The sequence below is a fragment of the Portunus trituberculatus genome, chromosome 1 (genome assembly GCF_017591435.1).
Source record: "Portunus trituberculatus isolate SZX2019 chromosome 1, ASM1759143v1, whole genome shotgun sequence".
NCBI lineage: Eukaryota > Metazoa > Arthropoda > Malacostraca > Decapoda > Portunidae > Portunus > Portunus trituberculatus.
In genome coordinates this window covers 2,528,283-2,551,999 of record NC_059255.1, presented here as the reverse complement: position 1 = coordinate 2,551,999, position 23,717 = coordinate 2,528,283, and the positions used below count along the sequence as shown (strand labels likewise).

The window sequence follows — 23,717 nt, the reverse complement described above, 5'->3', positions numbered from 1 at the left end:
TGAAAGTGATGGAATGAGAGTTTAAAATGTGTGTGTGTGTGTGTGTGAGTGTTGTGAACTTGAGGGTTTGTGAAGCAGTGTTGTGATCCTTTTGTTATTATTTCCTTCTTTTTAGGTATATAATCTAATTAAGTTAGGAAGGTAATGGTTATGGTGGTAGTGGAGGTGGTGGTGGTGGTGGTGCGTGTATGAAGCAGCACCTAAACTAACTCATATGAAAATGCCAATGTTATATTAATCTTATGTTGAATCCTATTTTTATTTTATAGTTAATTTAATCCTAATCTAACCTTTTGTATGGCGGACTTAACCCAACCAGCCGTCACTTGAAAAATTGGACTGTTACATCAATCACATTATGAAGACATTTTCACCTGACTTAACTTGACCTAGTTGAATGAAAGCACTCTTAATGCACTCTAAATGAAAATAATGTTCAATTTACTTTACCTGACCTGACGCAGTGTAACCTGACCTAATTATTTTTTTCCCAACCTAATCTAAATATGCCAGAATTTAATCAAACCTTCACAAGATCTAACCTAACTTGACCTGACCTGACCTGACCTGACCCATTATAACCTGACCTAATTAATTTTTTCCCAACTTAATGATGCTTAACCAAATCTAAATATGCCAAAATTTAATCCAAACTTCACAAGATCTAACCTAACCTGACCTAACCTGACCTGACCTGACCTAACCCAACCCATTATAATCTGACCTAATACATTTTTTCCCAACCTAATGATGTTTAACTAAATCTAAATATGCCAAAATTTAATCTAAGCTTCACACGATCTAACCTGAACTTAGCCTAACCTATTTGAAACTTAGATTTAACTTAACCCTTTAAACTTAATCTAATTGGAGTTTTATTTAATCTTCAGATGAGAATGTTACTGTTATTTGGATCATAAAAGAATCAAAGTATGTAATTCTAACCTAATCTAATTTAATATAATCTAATCTAACACTTTTCTTATTGGCTGGCCTCTGAATGTACGTTTGTTAGTTTACACACACACACACACACACACACAAACACACACACACAGTCAATTAGGTTTAGTAACAGGAGAAATGCATTACTAGTGTGTGTGTGTGTGTGTGTGTGTGTGTGTGTGTGTGTGTGTGTGTGTGTGTGTGTGTGTGATCAATATAATGCATGAATTTGAGAAAGAATAAACATGATGATTTATTAATAGACAGGACAGTGCTGTTTAAAAATGAATAGGTCACACACACACACACACACACACACACACACACACACACACACACACACACACACACACACAGCTGTTTCCAGAGTGAGGCCTTTGTTTCCCTTATAACCTCAAAACACACAAAAGATTAATAGAACACACCCACAACTTAGAATACTTAAAAAAAAAACATAGCCAAACACACAAATGCAAATTAATAAAACGGCCAAACACAACCTCAAAATATATTATAAAACACCAGAAAAACACCAAAAAAAAAACACACCAAACTTTATTGAAACACAAAACACTAATAAACACCCTAAAACACATCAGAACACCCCCAAACACACCCAAAACACCCCCAAACACCTAAACACCCCCAAACACACATTCCAAACACCAGAGTGAGGCTGTTCTTCTTTCAAAACACCCTAAACACTTTAAAATCCAGAAAATGCATCCAAACACCCCAAAAACACCCTCAAACACCCCCAAACACACCTTCCAAACACTAGTGAGGTAGTTTTTCCTTTCAAAACACCAAAAACACTTTAAAATCCACAAAACACGCCCAAACACCCCCAAAAACACATGCAAACATCCCCAAACACCTCCAAACTCCCTGAAACACACCCCGAAAAACACCCAAGCACCCCCATAACACCCCCAAACCCACCCAAACATTCCAAAAAACACCCAAACTCACCCAAAACCCACAAATCCACCCAAACATCTCAAAAAACACCCAAACACCCCTAAACACCCCCAAACGCCCCAAAACACACTCAAACACCCCGAAACACACCTTCCAAACACCAGAGTGAGGTCATTTTTCCTTTCAAAACACCCAAAACACTTTAAAATCCAGAAAACACCCAAAAAACACACCTAAACACCCCAAAACACACCCAAACATCCCCAAACACACCTTTCAAACACCAGAAGGCACCCAAAACACCCAAAACACTCCCAAATCCAGAAAACACCCAAAACACACCCAACACAAACACACCCAACACACACAACACCAAACACCCCAAAACATACTCAAACACCCCAAACACACCTTCCAAACACCAGAGTGAGGTCTTTTTTCCTTTCAAAACACCCAAAACACTCTAAAATCCAGAAAACACCCAAAAAACACACCTAAACACCAGAGTGAGGTCACACCACCCAAACACTTTAAAATCCACCCAAACACCCAAAAACACAGATACCCCAAACACCCCAAAACATGCCCAAACACACCGAAACACCCAAAACACCCAAACACCCCAAAACACACCCAAACACTGCAAAAAACACCCAAACACCCCAAAACACACCCAAACACCCCAAAACACACCCAAACTCCCCAAAACACACGCAAACACCCCAAAACACACGCAAACACCCCAAACACACCTTCCAAACACCAGAGTGAGGCCGTTTTTCCTTTATGTTTCAGAGCCTGACCGATGTGACAGATTGCTTGTCTTTCCAGCCACTGCCAGGCACCCAGTACCCTTACAACTACGCCGGCCAGATGGGTTATTGGTACCCCCAGGGATATCCACCCCAGGTCCAGGGACAGCAGTTTCTGGGGATGCAAGGGTTCGCTTATGGGCAGTATGGATACCAGCAGGGGTACGGTGGTGTTTGTTTTGGTGTTTGTGTGTTTGTTTGGTGTTTGGGGGTAGATTTTTGGTGTTTTGGTGTGTTTTGTGGGTGTTTTGGTGTTTTTAGGTGTGTTTGGTGTTTGCTTGTGGTGTTTGTGTGTTTGTTTGGTGTTTGGGGTGATTTTGTGTTTGGGGTTTGGTGTTTTGGTGTGTTTGGGTGTTTTGATGTTTTTTGGGTCTGTTTGGTGTTTGGTTGTGGATATGGTGGTGTTTGTTTTGGTGTTTGTGTGTTTGTTGGTGTTGAGCAGATGCATGTTTTGGTGTGTTTGCTTGTGGTTGTGGTGGTGTTTGGGGGTGTTTTGTGGTGTTTTTGTAGTGTTTTGTTGGTGTTTTGTGTGTTTATGTAGTGTTTGGGTGTTTGCTGGTGTTCAGTGGTGTTTGGGGTGTTTTTGTAGTGTTTTGGTGGTTTTGTGCGTTTTGTTTAGCATTGTGTGTTTGTTTGGTGTTTGCAGGGTGTTTAGTGGTAGATTTTGTTTTTTGGGTGCTTGGTGGTGTTTTGTGTGTTTGGATAGTGTTTGGTGGCTGTTTAGTGGTGTTTCGGGTGTGTTTTAGCTGTTTGGGTGTGCTTGGATAATGTTTGGGTGTGTTTATAGGTGTTTGTTTAAGGAACGATGGTGTTTTTGTGGTGTTTTGTGGTTTGTGTGTCTAGTGTTGTTTGGATGTGCTTGGGGGTGTATGTTTTGGATGTTTGGGGGTGATTTAGGGGTATTTGGATGTGTTTTAGTGGTGTTTGGTGTGTTTTGTTTGGGGTTTGTGTGTTTGTAGTGTTTGAGTGTTTGCTTGGGTAAAGTGGTGTTTGTATCCTTGTTTGGTGTTTGCTGGTGTTTTTGTAGTGTTTTGGTGTTGTTTTGTTTGTGTTTGGGTGTTTGCTTGGTTAAAGTGGTGTTTGTTTTGTGTTTGGTGTTTGGAGGTGTTTGGAAGTAGATTTTGTGATTTAATTTGGTGTTTTTGGGTGCGTTTTGTGTGTTCTGGTATGCTTTGATTGTATTTGTGTATGCTTGGGTCTTTATTTGGGGTACAGTGGTGTTGGTTTTGATGTTTGTGTGTTTGTTTGGTGTTTGGGTATGCTTAAATGGTGTTTTCTTAATAGAAGCTGTTTTAGCAAGAGATGAGATGTGAAGTTTCCAGTTTAGATTATGAGCAAAGGACAGACCGAGGATATTCAGTGTGGAAGAGGGAGACAGTTGAGTGTCACTGAAGAAGAGGGGATAGTTGTCTGGAAGGTTGTGTCGAGTTGATAGATGGAGGAATTGAGTTTTTGAGGCATTGAACACTACTAAATTTTCTCTGCCCCAATCAGAAATCTTTAAAAATCAGAAGTCAGGCGTTCTGTGGCGTCCCTGCGTGATCTGTTGACTTCCTGAAGGGTTGGTCGTCTCTGAAAGGACGTGGAAGGATGTAGGGTGGTATCATCAGCGTAGGAGTGGATAGGGCAAGAAGTTTGGTTAAGATCATTAATGGATAATAGAAGAGAGTGGGTGACAGGACAGAACCCTGAGGAACACCACTGTTAATGGATTTAGGAAAGAACAGTGGCCGTCTACCATGGCTGCAATAGAACAGTCAGAAAGGAAACTTGAGATAAAGTTGCAGAGAGAAGGATAGAAACCATAGGAGGGCAGTTTTGAAATTAAAGCTTTATGCCAGACTCTATCAAAAGCTTTTGATATGTTTAAATGCAACAGCAAAAGTTTCACCGAAAACTATAAAAGAGGATGCCCAAGACTCATTAAGGAAAGCTATTGGGTGGTAGTTTGAGGGATTAGAACAGTCACCCTTTTTAGGAACAGGCTGAATGCAGGCAAACGTCCAGCAGGAAGGAAAGGTATAGAAGTTGATAGACATAGTTGAAAGAGTTTGGCCAGGCAAGGTGCAAGCATGGAAGCACAGTTTTTGAGACGCCATAAGCCTTCCGAGGGTTTAGGCCAGCGAGGGCTTGGAAAACATCATTACAAAGAACTTTAATTGAAGGCATGAAATAGTCAGAGGGAGGAGGAGAGGGAGGAACAAGCCCAGAATCATCCAAGGTGGAGTTGTGAGCAAAGGTTTGAGAGAAGAGTTCAGCTTTAGAGACAGAAGAGATGGCAGTGGTGCTGTCAGGATGAAATAAAGGAGGGAAAGATGAAGAAGTGAAGTTATTTGAGATGTTTTTGGCCAGATGACAGAAATCTCGAGGGAGTTTGAGTTTGAAAGTTTCTGACATTTTCTAATTTATGAAGGAGCGTTTGGCAAGTTGAAGAACAGACTTGGCATTATTCCAGGCAGAGATATAAAGTGCATAAGATTCAGGAGATGGAAGGCTTGGCAAGGGTGTTTGTTGTGGCGTTTGTGTGTTTTTTTGGGGGGTGTCGGTGTTTTTTGGATTTTTTTTTTTTCTTTTTCTTTCTTTTCCCTGTATGGCAATGTTTGTTTGGGTATGCTTGGGTGTTTGCCTGGGGTACATTGGTGTTTGTTTGTGTTTTGTTTGTTTAGGGTTTGTGTGTTTGTTTCCTTGTGTTTTGTTTGTTTGGATATGTGAAGTTTGGGTTGTGTGTTTGTTTGTAGTAGTAGTTGTTGTTGTTTTGAAATTTGTAATGATAGTAGTAACAGTAGTATTAGTAGTAGTAATGGTTGTTGTAGTAGTAGTAGTAGTAGTAGTAGTAGTAGTGTTGTTTTGCAAATATTTGTCATGCTGGTAGTGATTGTTGTTGTTGTTGTTATTGTTGTATAAATATTTGTAACTATGCATATATAATAATTGTAGTAACAATAATAATAATTCTAGACACTATTTCAGCTAACATTAAAACCACACATTTCTATACATCATCATTATCATCACTATTTACATCACCTTTCATTACAACCTAACCTAACCTAATCATCATCATCATCATCATCATCACTATTCATGACACATTGAAAAATACATAAAGAAATACAGACTCATTAATTTATACATTTCATAATAAGTAAATGAAAAAAAAAATGTATTTATTATTGATATTATTAATTTTCTTGTCCAAAACCAAACTGTTTATACAATGAATGACTGAACTGAATGGTTCTGAATAATTGATGAGATTACATTAACCAGGAGGAGGAGGAGGAAGGAGGAGGAGGAGGAATAAAAGAGGAGGAACAGGAAAAAACAAGGATAAAGAATAAGAAAAAGAGAGAAGAGGAAGAGGAGGAGGATAGAGAAGAAGTAAAGAATAGGAAGGGAAACAAAAAAATTAGGATGAAGGATAAATGAGAAGAGGAAAGAGGAGGAGAGAAGAGGAAGAGGAAGAGAATAAAAAGCAAGGATGATAGAGAAGAAGGAAGAGGAAGAGAAGGGAAAATTTTGAATGAGAAGAGGAGGAGGAGGAGGAGGAGGAGGAAGAGGAAGGTATAAGGAAGAAGGAAGAAAGAGGAAGAGGAACTGAAAAATGAATAGGATGAAGAATGATAAAAAGAAGAGGAGGAATAGAAAGAATAGAATGAGAAGAGGAGGAAGAGGAAGAGGAGGCCAGGGAAGGAGGAAAGAAGAGGAAAAGGAACAGAAAAATAGGATGAGGAAGGATGAAGGATGATAAAGAAGAGGAGGAGAAGGAGAATGAAAGAAGGAGGAAGGAAGGGTAGGAAAGAGGAAAGAGTAAAAATGGAGAAGGATAGAGAAGGAAGAAGAATAGGAGATATGATAGAGAATGAGGAGGAGGAGGAGGAGGAAGAGGAAATAGAATAGGTTAGGTTAGGTTAAATATTGATAGGAGAATAGGGAAAGTCTCTCTCTCTCTCTCTCTCTCTCTCTCTCTCTCTCTCTCTCTCTCTCTCTCTCTCTCTCTCTCTCTCTCTCCATTGTTAGACTTATTTCATTCACTTTTTTGTTTTCTTTCTCTCTTTCTTTATTTCGTTTTCATTTTCCTTCTTTCTTTTTTCTTTTTATTTTTGTCAGATTTTATTATTCCATTTTATTTTCTCATTTTCACAACCTCTGGATTTTTTAGCATTTTTTTCCCCATATTTTTTGTTTAATTTGGTCAGATTTCTCAGTATTCGTATATTTTTTTAGAAATGTTCAAAATTATCAGGAGTTTAACATATTTTGGAGATACGTTCAGAATTATCAGGAGTTTTACAGATTTTTGGAGGAGCATTCAGAATTTCAAGGAGTTCTCATGTCTAGGTAAATATAACAAGTAGTTCTTATCTTTCCATATTGCAAAGATTACTTAGAACACCACAATGTCAAGATATTTAAGTTGTGTAGCTGATTTACCTACAGCATTCTCCGTGTGTTCCTGTGTACCACCAACACACTGTCCCTTTCATTAACTGTGTACTCCCAAATGCTGTCCCATCCAGCAGTACTCCAAGTTCATTGTTAACCCTTTCAGTACTGGGACACATTTTTACCTTGAGATTTGTGTACGATTAGACCATTTTATTGACATTAGGAAAGGTCTATGGAGGTCAGGAGATTAATGGCAACAGTCTTCACTATTTTAACCCCCACATGAGTTTCTGAAGCTGTATAGAATTAAAACAGTCACCAGAATGAATATAGAATCACATCATGGCACTGAAAGGGTTACTAGTGGGGGGCAGGAACCAATAGCTCAAGCACTCAGCGAACCGGTTCCTTAGGCGGGTCGAACCATGGAATCAGTAGAGCTTGGGAAGTGAATACCAGACTGAGGAGCACCATTGTTTGAGTGGCCAGAGGAGGGTGTCTCTAGTGTTCCGAGATCTATTTAGAACACTTGGTAAATATTAATGATTGCCTACATATTATAATTAACACCTCAAGTACTATTATGCATTTTTCACTGAGCTTTGGGTATCATTAGACACTTTTATTGACATTAGCAAAGGTCTATGGAGGTCAGAAGATTACTGGCCACACTCCTCACTATTTTAATCACTCGTATAAATTTCTGAAGCTGTATAAAATCTAATAGTAACCAGATTGAATATGGAAATGATCATGGTACTCAAGGGATTAAGCACTGTTTGTGATCTGTACCTCATGCATATCTACTGTCTGTAGTTATCTGGAACCTTTTCAGAACTGGGACACACTTTTACCTTGAGATTTGTGTACGATTAGACCATTTTATCGACATTAACAAGGGTCTGTGGAGGTTGGAAGATTAATGGTCCCAGTCTTCACTATTTTAATCCCCCACATAAGTTTCTGAATCAGTATAACGTGACCAAATAATAAGCAGAATGAATAGGGAAATGCGTCATGGCACTCGAGAGGACTCAAACTTACCTATTCGTCCATATTCATGTAAAACCATTAACCCCTTCAGTACTGGAACATATTTTTTACCTTGAGATTTGTGTACGATTAGACCATTTTATTGACATTAGGAAGGGTCTGTGGAGGTTGGAAGATTAATGGCCAGAGTCTTCACTATTTTAACCCCCCATATGAATGTTTATAAATACCTCTATGAATTGTAGGGATTAAAAAGATTTATCCATTTCCAATTTAGTGGTTTGAAAAGACAATAGGACAAGAAAAAAAATGTCTTACTGTGGCTATTAATTAACCCCTTCAGAACCATGACACATTTCCATATACATATTATTTGGTGATTTTATACAGCTTTGGAAATTTGTGGGGGATTAAAATAGTGAGGATTGTGGCCATTAATCTTCTACCCTCCATAAATGCTTCATAATGTCAATAAAATGGTCTATTCATACACAAATCTCAAGGTAAAATGTGTCCCAGTATTGAAGGGGTTGAAATAGTGAAGACTGTGGCCATTAATCCTCTGACCCCCATAGTCCCTTCCTAATGTCACTAAAATGGTCTAATGGTACACAAATCTCAAGGTAAAATGTGTCCCAGTATTGAAAGGGTTGAAATAGTGAAGACTGTGGCCATTAATCCTCTGACCTCTGTAGACCCTTGCTAATGCCAATAAAATGGTCTAATGATGCACAAATCTCAAGGTAAAAATGTGTCCCAGTTCCATAGGCATTAAAATAGTGAAGACTGTGGCCATTAATCCTCTGACCTCCGTAGACCCTTGCTATTGCCAATAAAATGGTCTAATGATGCACAAATCTCAAGGTAAAAATGTGTCCCAGTTCCATAGGCATTAAAATAGTGAAGACTGTGGCCATTAATCCTCTGACCTCTGTAGACCCTTGCTAATGTCAATAAAATGGTCTAATGGTACACAAATCTCAAGATAAAAATGTGTCCCAGTTCCATAGGCGTTAAAATAGTGAAGACTGTGGCCATTAATCCTCTGACCTCCATAGTCCCTTCCTAATGTCAATAAAATGGGCTAATGGTACATAAATCTCAAGGTAAATATGTGTCCCAGTTCTGTAGGCGTTAAAATAGTGAAGACTGTGGCCATTAATCCTCTGACCTCCGTAGACCCTTGCTAATGCCAATAAAATGGTCTAATGGTACACAAATTTCAAGGTAAAATATGTGTCCCAGTACTGAAGGGATCAAGGAAACATGCCAAACAGCACCAAAGGGCTAAAACAGAACTGGCTCCCAAGAATCTGAACCTTATCCTGCTCAGCTCTAGTGTTTAGTTAATCGTGTTCAGAAACGCATCCTTCACATCATTCAAGAAATTCCTACATCATTTTTATTGAGATTTTTATTTTTTGCTTTATTTTATTGTGGAGTTCGATGTATTTGTTGTTGTTTTAGTTATTTTTCAATTTTGTAAGGTTAGGTTAGGTTAGGTTAGGTTAGGAAGAGAAAGATAGGGAAGAAGAGGAGGAGAACAGAAGTAATTGGACGAAGGATGATAAAGAAGAGGGAAGAGGATTAAGAGGAGGAGGAAAGGGGAGGAGAGAAAAGGAAGAAAATGCAAGGAAGGAAGGAAGAAGGAAGAAGAGGAGGAAAACAGAGGAAGTAGGATGAGGGAAGAGGAATAAGAGGAAGGAAAGATGGAAGGATAGGAAAGAAATATAGAAAAACAAAAGAAAAAAATGCTATACAAAAACAAAAACAGCAATAAACCAAATAAATAAGAAAAGAAATCAGGAAAATAAAAATGAAAAAAAAAGGTTTAATAATAATGAAAAAAACAAAGCAGAAGAAAATAAAATAAGAAAAGGGAAAAAGAAAAGAAAAAAGGCTTGAAAGAAAAATGAAACAAAGAAAATAAGAATAAAATGAAGAATATAGTCTTAAAAATAACCAAAGCAATTTAAAACAAAACGAAAATAATTAAAATTAAAAAAAACGAGAGAAATGAAACAAGAAAATGGACTTAGAAAAAAAAATAAAAAAATAAATTATTAAACATAAACACTAACAAAACAATTAACAAACGTAGAAAACACCCAAAAAACACACGAACCCATCTGTCATTCACCCCTATGGAAAAAACACTCACCGCTCTCCCCTAAACCCCCAAAAAAACACTAAACACGCCCCCCCAAAAAAATATTAACCCGCCCCCACTCGCAAACTAAACCCCTCAGCCCCCACAGGATGCCCGGAAAATACACTGACCCCTCTCTCCCCAACCCCAGAAAATCACTAAATACACTCTCCGCCCCCAAAAACATTAACCCTGCCCCCACTCAAAAATTAACCCTCTCCGCCCCCCACAGAATGGCAGGAATGGCCGGCGTCCCAGCTTGGCAAGGCGTCCCACAGCCACAGCTACCCACAGGACAGATGCCACAGCTCCAGCAACCCACCTCTGTGGTCGGCGCCTACCCTGTACAACAATTCCAGGTAAGGTCACAAGTTCACCTGCCCAAAGTGAGTACTTGACCCCCCCCCCCAGCCACCCACCCCATACACCCCCCCATACACCCTTATTCCCTTTTAATTCATTGCTGTCTCTTTTTTTCTCTCTCTCTCTCGGTTTTATTCTCATTTTTTTTTTTTTTTTTTTCTCTCTCTCTCTCTCTCTTTCTCCATACTTCATTCTCTTTTGTTTTCTCTTTTGTTCTCTCTCTCTCTCTCTCTCTCTCTCTCTCTCTCTCTCTCTCTCTCTCTCTCTCTCTCTCTCTCTCTCTCTCTCTCTCGTGACCTGGTTTTTTTTCTCCTATTTTATTTATTTTTTATTTTGATTCTTATTTATTTATTTATTTATTTATTTGTTTATTTATTTATTCACTTCATTTATTTGTTTACTTTCTCTCTCGTCTCTTTTTCTTATTCAATTTTTTTATTCTATTCATTTGCTTTTCTTTATCTCTCGTCTAATTTATTTTTTTTCATTTTATTTTATTTCTCTTCTCATTCTTCTCTCTTTATTCTATTTCTATTTATTTATTTTTTTATCTTGTCTAATCATTTCTTTTTCTTATTTTTTGTTTATTTCTCATTTTTTTCATTTATTTATTTATTTTATTCATTATTTTTACCCTTTTCTTGATTTTTTCTTCTTTTTTCTTTCATTTGTTTTTATTTTCATTTTCTGTTCCTGTTTTTTCTTTTTCATTTCCTCTTTTCTCTTCATTCTCTTGTCTCTATTTTTTTCTTTTTATTCTCTCTCTCTCTCTCTCTTCTCCTCTCCTCTCCTCTCCTCTCCATCTCTTTCTTTCGTCATTTTTCCCCTTAGTCTCTCTCTCTCTCTCTTCCTTTCCCTCTCCCTCCATCTCTCTCTCCGTCTGTCTGTCTGTCTGTCTGTCTGTCCGTCGCATGCATATATATACAAATTTGCTGTTTCCATCACTATTCATTCATTATACAGTAGTGAATTGCATGCATAGATTTAATTCGCCACATGGCACCTCATAAGGGCAGCAGAATCCTCGTGGCGTTTATATTTTACCCTATTTATCCCATTCAAGCGTTTATTGTCACTGTTTATAAGGTTTCAGTGGAAGTTTGTGGTGTTTTGGGGAAAGTTTGTGGTGTTTCGGGGAAAGTTTGTGGTGTTTTGAGGTGTTTTTGGGAAAGTTTGTGGTGTTTTGAGGTGTTTTTGGGAAAGTTTGTGGTGTTTGAGTGTTTGGGGAAAGTTTGTGGTGTTTTGAGGTGTTTTGGGGAAAGTTTGTGGTGTTTTGAGGTGTTTTGGGGAAAGTTTGTGGTGTTTTGAGGTTTTGGGAAAGTTTGTGGTGTTTTGAGGTGTTTTGGGAAAGTTTGTGGTGTTTTGAGGTGTTTTCAGGAAAGTTTGTGGTGTTTGAGTGTTTTGGGAAAGTTTGTGGTGTTTTGAGGTGTTTTGGGGAAAGTTTATGGTGTTTTGAGGTGTTTTGGGGAAAGTTTGTGGTGTTTTGAGGTGTTTCGGGAAAGTTTGTGGTGTTTTGAGGTGTTTTGGGGAAAGTTTGTGTTGTTTTGAGGTGTTTTGGGGAAAGTTTGTGGTGTTTTGAAGTGTTTTGGGGAAAGTTTGTGGTGTTTTGGGGAAAGTTTATGGTGTTTTGAGGTGTTTTGGGGAAAGTTTGTGGTGTTTTGAGGTGTTTTGGGGAAAGTTTATGGTGTTTTGAGGTGTTTTGGGGAAAGTTTGTGGTGTTTTGAGGTGTTTTGGTGTGTTTGTGTTTATTCAATGATTTGTCTTTATTTTTTCTTATTTTTCTTTCTTTATCTTTTAGTTCTTTCTCTTTATCTGTTTCTTTCTTATTTTTCTCTCTCTCTCTCTCTCTCTCTCTCTCTCTCTCTCTCTCTCTCTCTCTCTCTCTCTCTCTCTCTCTCTCTCTCTCTCTCTCTCTCTCTCTCTCTTTCTTTCTTTCTTTCTTTCTTTCTTTCTTTTTGCCTTTCCTTTTTCTTTTTTCCTTTGTTCTATCTTTATATCTGTCTGTCTGTCTGTCTGTCTGTCTGTCTGTCTGTCTGTCTACACACCTTATAGTGTAGTGGTTAGCACGCTCGACTCACAATCAAGAGGATCCGGGTTCGAGTCCCGGTAAGTGGCGAGGCAAATGGGCTTGGCTGTTTATGTGTGGGGTGTGTTCACCTAGCAGTAAATAGGTACGGGGTGTAACTGGAGGGGTTGTGGCCTCGCTGTCCCGGTGTGTGGAGTGTGTTGTGGTCTGTTAATGTGTGGGGTGTGTTCACCTAGCAGTAAATAGGTACGGGTGTAACTGGAGGGGTGTTCACCTAGCAGTAAATAGGTACGGGGTGTAACTGGAGGGTTGTGGCCTCGCTGTCCCGGTGTGTGGAGTGTGTTGTGGTCTGTTAATGTGTGGGGTGTGTTCACCTAGCAGTAAATAGGTACGGGGTGTAACTGGAGGGGTTGTGGCCTCGCTGTCCCGGTGTGTGGAGTGTGTTGTGGTCTGTTAATGTGTGGGTGTGTTCACCTAGCAGTAAATAGGTACAGGGTGTAACTGGAGGGGTTGTGGCCTCGCTGTCCCGGTGTGTGGAGTGTGTTGTGGTCTGTTAATGTGTGGGGTGTGTTCACCTAGTAGTAAATAGGTATGGGGTGTAACTGGAGGGGTTGTGGCCTCGCTGTCCCGGTGTGTGGAGTGTGTTGTGGTCTGTTAATGTGTGGGGTGTGTTCACCTAGCAGTAAATAGGTATGGGGTGTAACTGGAGGGGTTGTGGCCTCGCTGTCCCGGTGTGTGGAGTGTGTTGTGGTCTCAGTCCTACCCGAAGATCAGTCTATGAGCTCTCTCTCTCTCTTACATCCTATATATCTTAAATTTATCTTGGTATGTTTTTTTAACTCTTGGAGATAAAGAAATGAAAACAAGATTAAGTAAACAGACAAACAAATAAACAAAACAAGTCTATAAGTAAAGTAAAGAAATAAAGAAAGTTATGAAGATGAAATGAATTGAAGAAAAATGCCAAAATTCCATTAATATAAGAAAAGACAAAAACTCCACAAACTAAATAAAAAAAAATAAAAGAAATATTTTGTTCTCTAAGAAAAAAAGAAAATAATTACTAAATACCACAAACTTTGAAAAAATGTTAAAAAAGTTGTCTTTCGCTCATAAAAAAGGAAGGACAGAGAGAGAGAGAGAGAGAGAGAGAGAGAGAGAGTATATAAATAAACACCACAAACTTTGAGAAAAAAACAAAAAAATGTATCTTTCTTTCTCTCTCAAAAAAAAAAGAAAATATAAATTGATAAACACCACAAACTTTTAAAAAAATGGAAAAGAAATTATCCTTCTTTCCCTCAAAAAGAAAAAGAAAAGAGAGAGAGAGAGAGAGAGAGAGAGAGAGAGAGAGAGAGAGAGAGAGAGAGAGAGAGAGAGAGAGAGAGAGAGAGAGGCAAAAAATTTAACGTAAACAGGAACCCCAAATTTTGAAGGATTCTGCTGCCACTGCTATTTAAAAACCTTCCTTATATATTTTTTTTGCCTTTAAGCCCTTGTGACTAAAAAATAATTACTTAACCCATTATTACAATTACTCTTAGTGTTATATATAATTAGTGTAATGTGTCTTTGCTTCATTCTTTTATTTATGTATGGATAAATTTACAATCTCTTTATATTTACAATCTTTTACAAGTTTGGCATGAATTAATATAGAGAGTTATCAAGTTGAGCCCCCTTGTGGTGTTGTGGGGATGTTATTGTTACTGTTGCCATTATTGTTATTGTTATTATTGCACTCAGGGCTGCGGGAAACTCTCTTTGTCTTCTGCACGGTGAAAGAAAATGGGATGGAAATTTTAATGAGTTAAGTGAAAGATTATTGAGGTTTAGCTGGAAAAGTTAATGGAAAAAAAAAATAAGGAAAGTTAGTTAGTGAAAGAAAAATGTGATGAATTGGAAGGTTTAATGAGTAGGTGAAAAATTATTGATTATTTGGAGGAATGTTTGTACGTTTAACCAGAAAAATTGATGGAAAGATGAAAAACAAAAGAAAAAAAATAGAAGGGGAAGTTAGTTAATGAAAGAAAATGAAATGAATTGGGAGGTTTAATAAGTAAGTGAAAGATTATTGAGGTTTGGGAAGGTATGTTTGAGGAATGTTTTCAAATTTGATTAGAAAACTCAATGAAAACATGAAAAATGATGATGTATGATGAATAAAGGAAAAATTAGTGTATAGATGAAAAAATTATTGAGGTTTGGTATATTTTTATTTATTTATTTATTTTTTTATAGCTTAATCAAAAAAAAGTCAGTGGAAAGATGGACTATTATAAACAAAGGGAAAATTGATGAGTAGGTGAAAAATTATTGTTTTTAAATTGAATTAGAAAAGGCAATTGCGAGCTGGAAATAAACCAAGAAAGGAAAGCTGGTTTGTTATAAAGAAATTGTATGATGAATAAAATGAAGATTGATGAGTACGTGAAAGATTATTGAGGTTTGGTAAAGTGTATTGAGGAAGGTTTCGTCATTTTAACCTGAAAAGTCAATGGAAGGATGAAAAAAAACAAGAAAAAAGTTAGATGTTTTTTATACCATGTGGGCTTTTCACGAGAATTTATTGGCTAAAGGGGATACTTTTTAGGGTACCTCCTATCTCAAAGCCCACCTGCTAGGAAACCATTGCCCTGAGTGAGGAAGCCCAACCTGCACTCAGACCGTGGACAGGATTCGAACCCGTGAATTAGAAGTGTTTTGATAGGAAGAGAATGCATCTTGTAATCTTAAAAAATCTTCAGTACCAGGACACATTTCCATATTCATTCTGGTGACTATTTTGGTAATTTCACACAGCTTCATAAACTTATATTGGGATTAGAATGGTGAAGACTGGCCATTATTCTTTTGACCTCCATAGACCTTTCCTAATATGAATAAAATTGTCTTATCATCCAAAAATCAAGATATAAATTAGTCTCAGTATTGAAGGGGTTAATCTCTTCAGTACCAGGATGCATTCCCATAATCTGGTTAGTATTTGGTAATTTTATACATTTTTAGAAACTTGTGTTGGGATTGGAATAGTAAAAACACTGGTCATTAATCTTCTGACCTCCATAGACCCTTCCTAATGTAAAGAAACTCATCTAATCACACTCAAAACTCAAGGTAAAAATGTGTCTCAGTATTGAAGGGGCTAAGACAACATTCTGAGGCAACACAGACAACACGTAGCATGCAACTTGTCTGTCTTTCAACAAATATCACTGCCGCTGCTAGCCTTGTGTTGTGCAATGCTCCTAAAACGCTGAAAGAAAAATATCAAACCGCTTTTAGAAGATTTAATTCAGTCAGATAATTGCTGAGACTGCTCCTAAAACACTAAAAGAAAAATATGAAACCGCTTTTAGAAGATTTAATTCAGTTGGATAATCGCTGAGACTAAGATTTTTGGCACCTGAATCGGAATCAAAATGAATAAACTCGTGAATCAATAATTGTTAAACAGACTTCAATTCTTTTCTAATCATGCCCACTTCTGCAGTCTCACCTTAAAACAACAATGCTTCCTGGAATCCTTTTTGTGACTGATGGGAAAGCTGGCAGCACAGTGAACAGTCACCAGTCACCAGTCTAAATTGTGTTGCATATGAGACGTTATACAAGCAGTGTGTTGCCATCTGGAGACACACACTCCCTTGCTTCATGTTGGTGTGTGTTGGACTGGTTGAAACTCTTGGCCTTTGAGTGTTGCCAGAATGTTGCCTCGGAATGCTGCTTTTAGGGAATAATGTGGTCAAAGTGAATGAAAAAAAAGTGAGGTCCTTGGATATTGAAAAGTAAAAATGAAAAAAAAGAAAAATAGAAGGGAAAAATAAAACTGAGGAAAGAACTGCAGGAAAAGAAAGCTGAAAGTGTTTTGTAGAATTTTCAAAGTTAGAAATAGAATAATAAAGAAAATCATTAGATTCAAAGATAAAAAGTTATGTAAAATTGGAAAAATATAAAAAAAATACAAAAAAAATATAAAAACAAGCTAAAAAATAAATAAAACCTTAAAGAAAATAAAAGAAAAAGAAAAACAAGCACCAAAATTCCAAACATCCTCAAGAATCAAACGTACAATAATTTCTCATAAGCTTACAATGATAAAAAAAAAAAAAAAAAAAAAAGAGAAAAACAAGCACTAAAATTCCAAACATCAAGAATCAAACGTACAATAATGTTTCATAAGCTTACGATGATAAAAAAAAAAAAAAAAAGAAGAAGAAGAAGAAGAAGAAAAAAAAGAGAGAGAAAAAAAAACAAGCACTAAAATTCCAAACATCAAGAATCAAACGTACAATAATTTTTCATAAGTGTACTATGATAAAATAAAAAAAAGAAGAAAAAGAAGAGAGAAAAAAAAACACGAAAATTCCAAACATCAAGAATCAAACGTACAATAATTTTTCATAAGCTTAGGTTGATCAAAAAAAAAAAAAAGAGAGAGAGAGAGAGAAAAAAAAAAAAAAAAAACACTAAAATTCCAAACATCAAGAATCAAACGTACAATAATTTTTCATAAGCGTACGATGAACCAATTTTTTCAGCAGTGCAGAGGATTACGAGAGGATTTCCCTTGCCCTGGTTCTTTTTTAATCTCTTAGGAATGTTCACAATTAATGACCACCGCCAACACAACCACTCTCTTTGTTTTCCTTGCATTGATTGAAGTTAATTGTTGTTGTTGTAAATATGGAGAAGAGAATTAAAAGGTGTGTTGCTTGTAATTTGTTTTTTGTTTTTAATGTGTTGTTGTGTTGGCTGTGGTAAGTATGGTTTGGATGGAATTATTATTATTATTATTATTATTATTATTATTATTATTATTATTATTATTATTTATTTATTTATTTATTTATTTATTTTTTTTTTTTTTTTTATTAATTGATCTTATGTTCTTATTTTCTACTTTTATTTGTTTTTACTACTACTACTACTACTACTACTACTACTACTACTACTACTACTACTACTACTACTACACTTATAAGATGAAGGAAAAGACAAACTAAACTTTCCTCATGACTTGTTTTCTTTTCATTTCTTTTCCTTCTCTGATTTTCCTTTGCTTTCTTTCATTTCCTTTCTATTTATTATTATTATTATTTATTATTTATCTTATTTATCTTTATTTACTCTTTTCTTCATTTCCTACTTTTATTAAATTTATTCTCATTTTCTTTATATATTCTTAATTTATTCTTATGTATCTCCTTTATTTATTGTTTTTTCTTTCTTTCTTCTTTTTTTCCTTTCTTTATTTTTCTTTATGTATTTGTTAGACATTTTCACTTTCTTATTTTCTTTGTTTAGTCTTCTAGTTTTTTTTTAATCCTTGTTACTATTTACTATTTATTTGTTCCGATAGTTTCCTTTATTTCTTTGTTACTTTATCTTATTTTCTTTTCTATTTACATATTTATTTATTTATTTGTTGCTTTATTTTTATCTAATTTTTTTTTTTTTTTTCTATTTTTGGTTCCTTTATTTTCCTGTTTTTTTTATTTTATTTATTTATTTTTTTCCATTTTCTTTGATTTACTTTACAATTTACGTATATCTTGACTCATTCGTTCATTTCCTAGTTTTTCCTTTTCTTTTCTTTTTTTTTTTTTTATCATTTAATTTTCCATCGTATTATTTATCATATGTACTTTTTCTTTTCTAATTTACTTTCCTATTTACTAATTTGTCGTTCATTTCCTAGTTTCCTTTGCCAATTTTTCCCTACCCAAGGCTTGTGGGAGAAACACGTCCTAAATTTTTCTCGCATAATTTTTGCAGCTGTCAAGCCCATACCTCCTGGGAACCACTCCAGGGACCCTGGTGAGTGCGTCCACCCCTGCCCCCCACCATCCACCACCACCCCAACACACCCCATACCCCAAAGACCCAAGATTTCCCTAACACAGCCCCAGGACCCATGAAAGTTCCTGAATAGACCTTTAAACCAGCCCCAAACACACCCCAAAGACCCAAGATTTCCCTAACACAGCCCCACAACCCATGAAAGTTCCTGAATAGACCTTTAAACCAGCCCAAACACACCCCAAAGACCCAAGATTTCCCTAACACAGCCCCATGACCCATGAAAGTTCCTGAATAGACCTTTAAACCAGCCCCAAACACACCCCATATCACAAAGACCCAAGATTTCCCTAACACAGCCCCACAACCCATGAAAGTTTCTGAATAGACCTTTAAACCAGCCCAAACACACCCCAAAGACCCAAGATTTCCCTAACACAGCCCCACAACCCATGAAAGTTCCTGAATAGACCTTTAAACCAGCCCAAACACACCCCAAAGACCCAAGATTTCCCGAACACAGCCCCACAACCCATGAAAGTTTCTGAATAGACCTTTAAACCAGCCAAAACACACCCCAAAGACCCAAGATTTCCCTAACACAGCCCCACAACCCATGAAATTTCCTGAATAGACCTTTAAACCAGCCCCAAACACACCCCAAAGACCCAAGATTTCCCTAACACAGCCCCACAACCCATGAAAGTTCCTGAATAGACCTTTAAACCAGCCAAAACACACCCCAAAGACCCAAGATTTCCCTAACACAGCCCCACAACCCATGAGAGTTTCTGAATAGACCTTTAAACCAGCCCAAACACACCCCAAAGACCCAAGATTTCCCTAACACAGCCCCAAGACCCATGAAAGTTCCTGAATAGACCTTTAAACCAGCCCCAAACACACCCCATACCCTAAAAATGCCCCAACAGCCCCTGAAAAGACCTTTAAACCAGCCCCAACACACCCCATACCCCCAGAAGTCACCCTGAAAATCCCTAAGCCAGCCCCAACACAGTCACAAAGCCACAAAAGACCCAAAACTAACCAGCCCTAACACAGACCCATAACACAGACCCATACCCCCAAAATGACCCTGAAAAGCCCAAAGCCAATCCCCAAAGAGTCCCAAAGTCCCCAAAAAGACCCAAAACTAACCCTAACACACCCCAGTACTCCAGATCAGCCCCAAAACAGCCCCATACCCCAAAGTGACTCAGAAAAGCCTTACACCAGTCCCAACACAGATCCAGGGCCCCAGAAAGACCCTGAAAAGACCTTTAAACCAGCCCCAGCACATCCTAGTATCTCAGATCAGCCCCAAAACAGCCCCATAACCCCAAAGTGACCCTAAACATGACAGCACCCTAGAAAACACTTAATTCCAGCCCTCAACTATAGAAAGACACTGAAAACATCCCTAAATCAGCCCTAAACACCCCAGATCAGCCCCAACACAGACCCACAGCCCCCAAAGTTACCCTGAAATGACATCTCCCTAGAAATTTACCCTAGAAACACTAAAAGAAAAAACTTGACAAAAATCCCTGAAAAGACCCTTAAACTCAGCCCCACAGCCCCAAAAGTAACCCTAAAACATCACCCTAGAAAAAATACCCTAAAAATGCTAAATATTAACTGTCAACCTCAGAAAGACCAAAATTTCCCTAAAATACCTAAAATGTCCCTAAAATACCATAGATATTAGTACCAAAAATATCCCTAGAATATCCAAAGTGTCCCTACAATACCCAAAATTCCTAAAATTCCCAAAATGTCCCTAAAATACATTAGTAGCAAAAATATCCCTAGAATACCCAAAATGTCCTTAAAATTCCCAAAATGTCCCTAAAATTCCCTAAAATATCCCTTTCTGAAACCAAAATGCCAAGTTTAAACACAAGAGCTTTGAAAATATTGTCCGATATCCTTTGTGGGTCTTTTTTTTTATATATTTTTGCTTCCCTATATAAAAGAGAGATAAAAATACTCTTTACATTAAAATAAATAAAGATAAATTAATAAACACATTCGTTAACTCCAGAACAAGAAATGGTACAAAATATTTAATACTCCTTTCTGAAAGATAAATTGCAAAAAAATAAATAAAAATAATTGTCCATGGAGCTTTTAAATTAGCCCCAACACATCCCATAGCCCCAAAAGTGACCCTGAAAAGACCTAAGGCAGCCCCAACACAGTCCCTTAGTCCACATAAATAGTTAAACCACAAATATAGATTGCTAAAAATAAAAAGTTATCTGAAAACATCTTGAGGCATTTAAACCAGCCCCAACACAACCCACACCCCCAAACGTTACCCTGATAAGCCCTAAGCCAGCCCCAATACAGTCCCTTAGTCCCCAAAAATAGTTAAACCACAAATAGACTGCAAAAAATTAATATAATTTTCCATGGAAACTTCTAGAGACATTTAAACCAGCCCCAACATGTCCCATACCCCCAAAAGTGACCCTGAAAAACCCTAAGGCACCCCCAACACAGTCCCTTAGTCCCCAAAAATAGTTAAACCACAAATATAGATTGCTAAAAATAAAAAGTTATCTGAAAACATCTTGAGGCATTTAAACCAGCCCCAACACACCCCATAGCCCCAAAAGTGACCCTGAAAAGACTTGAGGCACCCCCAAAACAGTCCCTTAGTCCCCAAAAATAGTTAAAACCACAAATAGACTGCAAAAAATAAATGTAGTTATCTGTGGAAACATCTAGAGACATTTAAACCAGCCCCAACACAACCCACACCCCCAAAAGTGACCCTGAAAAACCCTAAGGCACCCCCAATACAGTCCCATAGACCCCCAAAATAGTTAAACCACAAATAGACTTTAAAAAATAAATATAGTTATCTGTGGAAACATCTTGAGACATTTAAACCAGCCCCAACACACCCCATACCCCCAAAAGTGACCCTGATAAGCCCTAAGGCACCCCCAATACAGTCCCTTAGACCTCCAAAATAGTTAAACCACAAATAGACTGCAAAAAATAAACATAATTTTCCATGGAAACTTCTAGAGACATTTAAACCAGCCCCAACATACCCCATACTCCCAAAAGTTACCCTGATAAGACCTAAGCCAGCCCCAACAGTCCCTTAGTCCCCAAAATAGTTAAACCATAAATATAGATTGCTAAAAATAAAAAGTTATCTGAAAACATCTTCAGGTCTTTAAACCAGCCCCAACACAACCCACAAAAGTGACCCTGAAAAGACCTGAGGCAGCCCCAACACAGTCCCTTAGTCCCCAAAAATAGTTAAACCACAAATAGACTGCAAAAAATAAACATAGTTATCCGTGGAAACATCTTGAGGCCTTTAAACCAGCCCCAACACACCCCATACCCCCAAAAGTGACCCTGAAAAGACCTGAGGCACCCCCAACACAGTCCCTTAGTCCCCAAAAATAGTTAAAACCACAAATAGACTGCAAAAAATGAATATAATTTTCCATGGAAACATCTTGAGACATTTAAACCAGCCCCAACACATCCCATAGTCCCCAAAAGTGACTCTGAGAAGACCTAAGCCAGCCCCAACACAGTCCCTTAGTCCCCAAAAATAGTTAAACCACAAATATAGATTGCTAAAAATAAAAAGTTATCTGAAAACATCTTGAGGCCTTTAAACCAGCCCCAACACACCCCATAGCCCCAAAAGTGACCCTGATAAGCCCTAAGGCAGCCCCAACACAGTCCCTTAGTCCCCAAAAATAGTTAAACCACAAATATAGATTGCTAAAAATAAAAAGTTATCTGAAAACATCTTGAGGCCTTTAAACCAGCCCCAACACAACCCATACCCCCAAAAGGGACCCTGTAAACCCCTAAGGCAGCCCCAACACAGTCCCTTAGTCCCTAAAACTAGTTAAATAACAAAGAAACATGCAAACAGTTTAAGCGCTCGTAAAAAATCTAAAAACTTCAATAAAAGTTAAACCACAAAACATTTTTCCCGTTTTCTTCCAGTTCTTAGTTTTATTTTTTACGTTCTTCAATTTTTTTTACTTTATCCTTCTATTTCTTCCTTTCTCTCTCTCTCTCTTCTTCATTTTCCTTCATTTCCTGCTCTTTTCCTCCAGTTCTTCTCCTTTTTCAATTTGGTCATTTTTCCTTCTCTTCCTTCCTTTGTCTCCCTTTCTCCTTCATTTTTGTTCTTTCCCTCCTTCCCTTCTCTCCCTCTTCTGTTTCTTCTTACTCTTTTTCTTACTTCCTCTTCACTTACTTTTCCTCCTATTTCTTCCTTTCTCTTTTTTCTATTTTTCTTCCTTTCCTCCTCTTTTTATCTCTTATTTTCTCTCTCTCTCTTCTTTTCTTCTAGTTCCTCTTAATCTTTTCTTTTTTTCCTTCTTTTCAGTTACTTCTCTTACTATTCTTTCCTTTCTCTCCTTCCTTTTTCTTTCATTTTTCTTTTTCCTTCTTTCTTTGTATCTTCTCTCTCTCTCTCTCTCTCTTTTCCTCCAATTCCTCTATTTTTTCTCTTTTTTCTTTAGTTACTTTTCATTTTCTTCCTTTCTCTCACTCTCCCTTTCTCCTTTTCCTTCTTTTCCTCCTTTCTTTATCTCTTACTTTCTCTCTCCCTTTCTCCTTTTCCTCCAGTTCCTCTTAATCTTTTCTCTTCTCTTCATTTACTTTTCTTCCTTTCTTTATCTCACCTTCTCTCCCTTCCTCCTTTTCCTCCAATTCCTCTTTTTTCTCTTTCTTTTCACCTACTTTCCTTCCTATTCCTTCCTTTCTCTTTTTTCTTCTTTTCCTCTTTTATCTCTCACCTTCTCTACTTTCCTCCTTTTCCTCCAGTCCCTCACATTAGTCCTTCCTGAATTTCCTCTTATCCTTTGTTTTTCCTTCCTTCCTCCCTCTTCCTCTCCTCTTCCTCTCCCTCTTCCTCTTTCTAGATCCCCACACCCACAACACACCCCCTCACCCATTGAACACCCCATTATCACCCAAACAGCCCATTAACACCAATAACACCATTTTTGAAGACCACAAACACCACTAAACACCCCTTTAATACCCTTGTAACACTATCAATACCCCATTTTAACCACCCCACACACACCCCATCTCTCACCCCATTAGCCACCCCACCCCCACTCAATCCAAACACCCTCACCTTACCTACACTGTTTTTATTTTATTTTCCCCACTTCCTCTTCCTCCTCCTCCTCTTCTCTCTTTCTCTTTCTCTCGTCTCTTTTACCTCCCTTCTTTTCGTTCTTCGTTTTCTTATTCTTCTTTCTTCCTTCCTTCTCTTTTCCTCTTCCCTTTTCCTCCCTTTCTTTCTTCTCTTTTC

The 23,717-nt window shown here is 37.5% G+C and overlaps 1 protein-coding gene across 4 annotated transcripts in view; it reads left to right on the top strand.

Moving 5' to 3' along the window:
• The window catches only part of LOC123505619 (nucleolysin TIAR-like), a 678,590-nt gene that overhangs the window by 653,275 nt on the left and 1,598 nt on the right, over positions 1-23,717 (top strand). For 2 of the 4 annotated variants that reach the window (XM_045257290.1, XM_045257200.1), the window contains 3 exons: positions 2,662-2,840; positions 10,442-10,568; positions 18,377-18,418. In XM_045257290.1, coding sequence (XP_045113225.1) covers positions 2,662-2,840; positions 10,442-10,568; positions 18,377-18,418 — 348 coding nt within the window. The remainder of the gene's footprint in view (positions 1-2,661; positions 2,841-10,441; positions 10,569-18,376; positions 18,419-23,717) is intronic. The other 2 variants (XM_045257366.1, XM_045257433.1) reach the window with 2 other exon arrangements.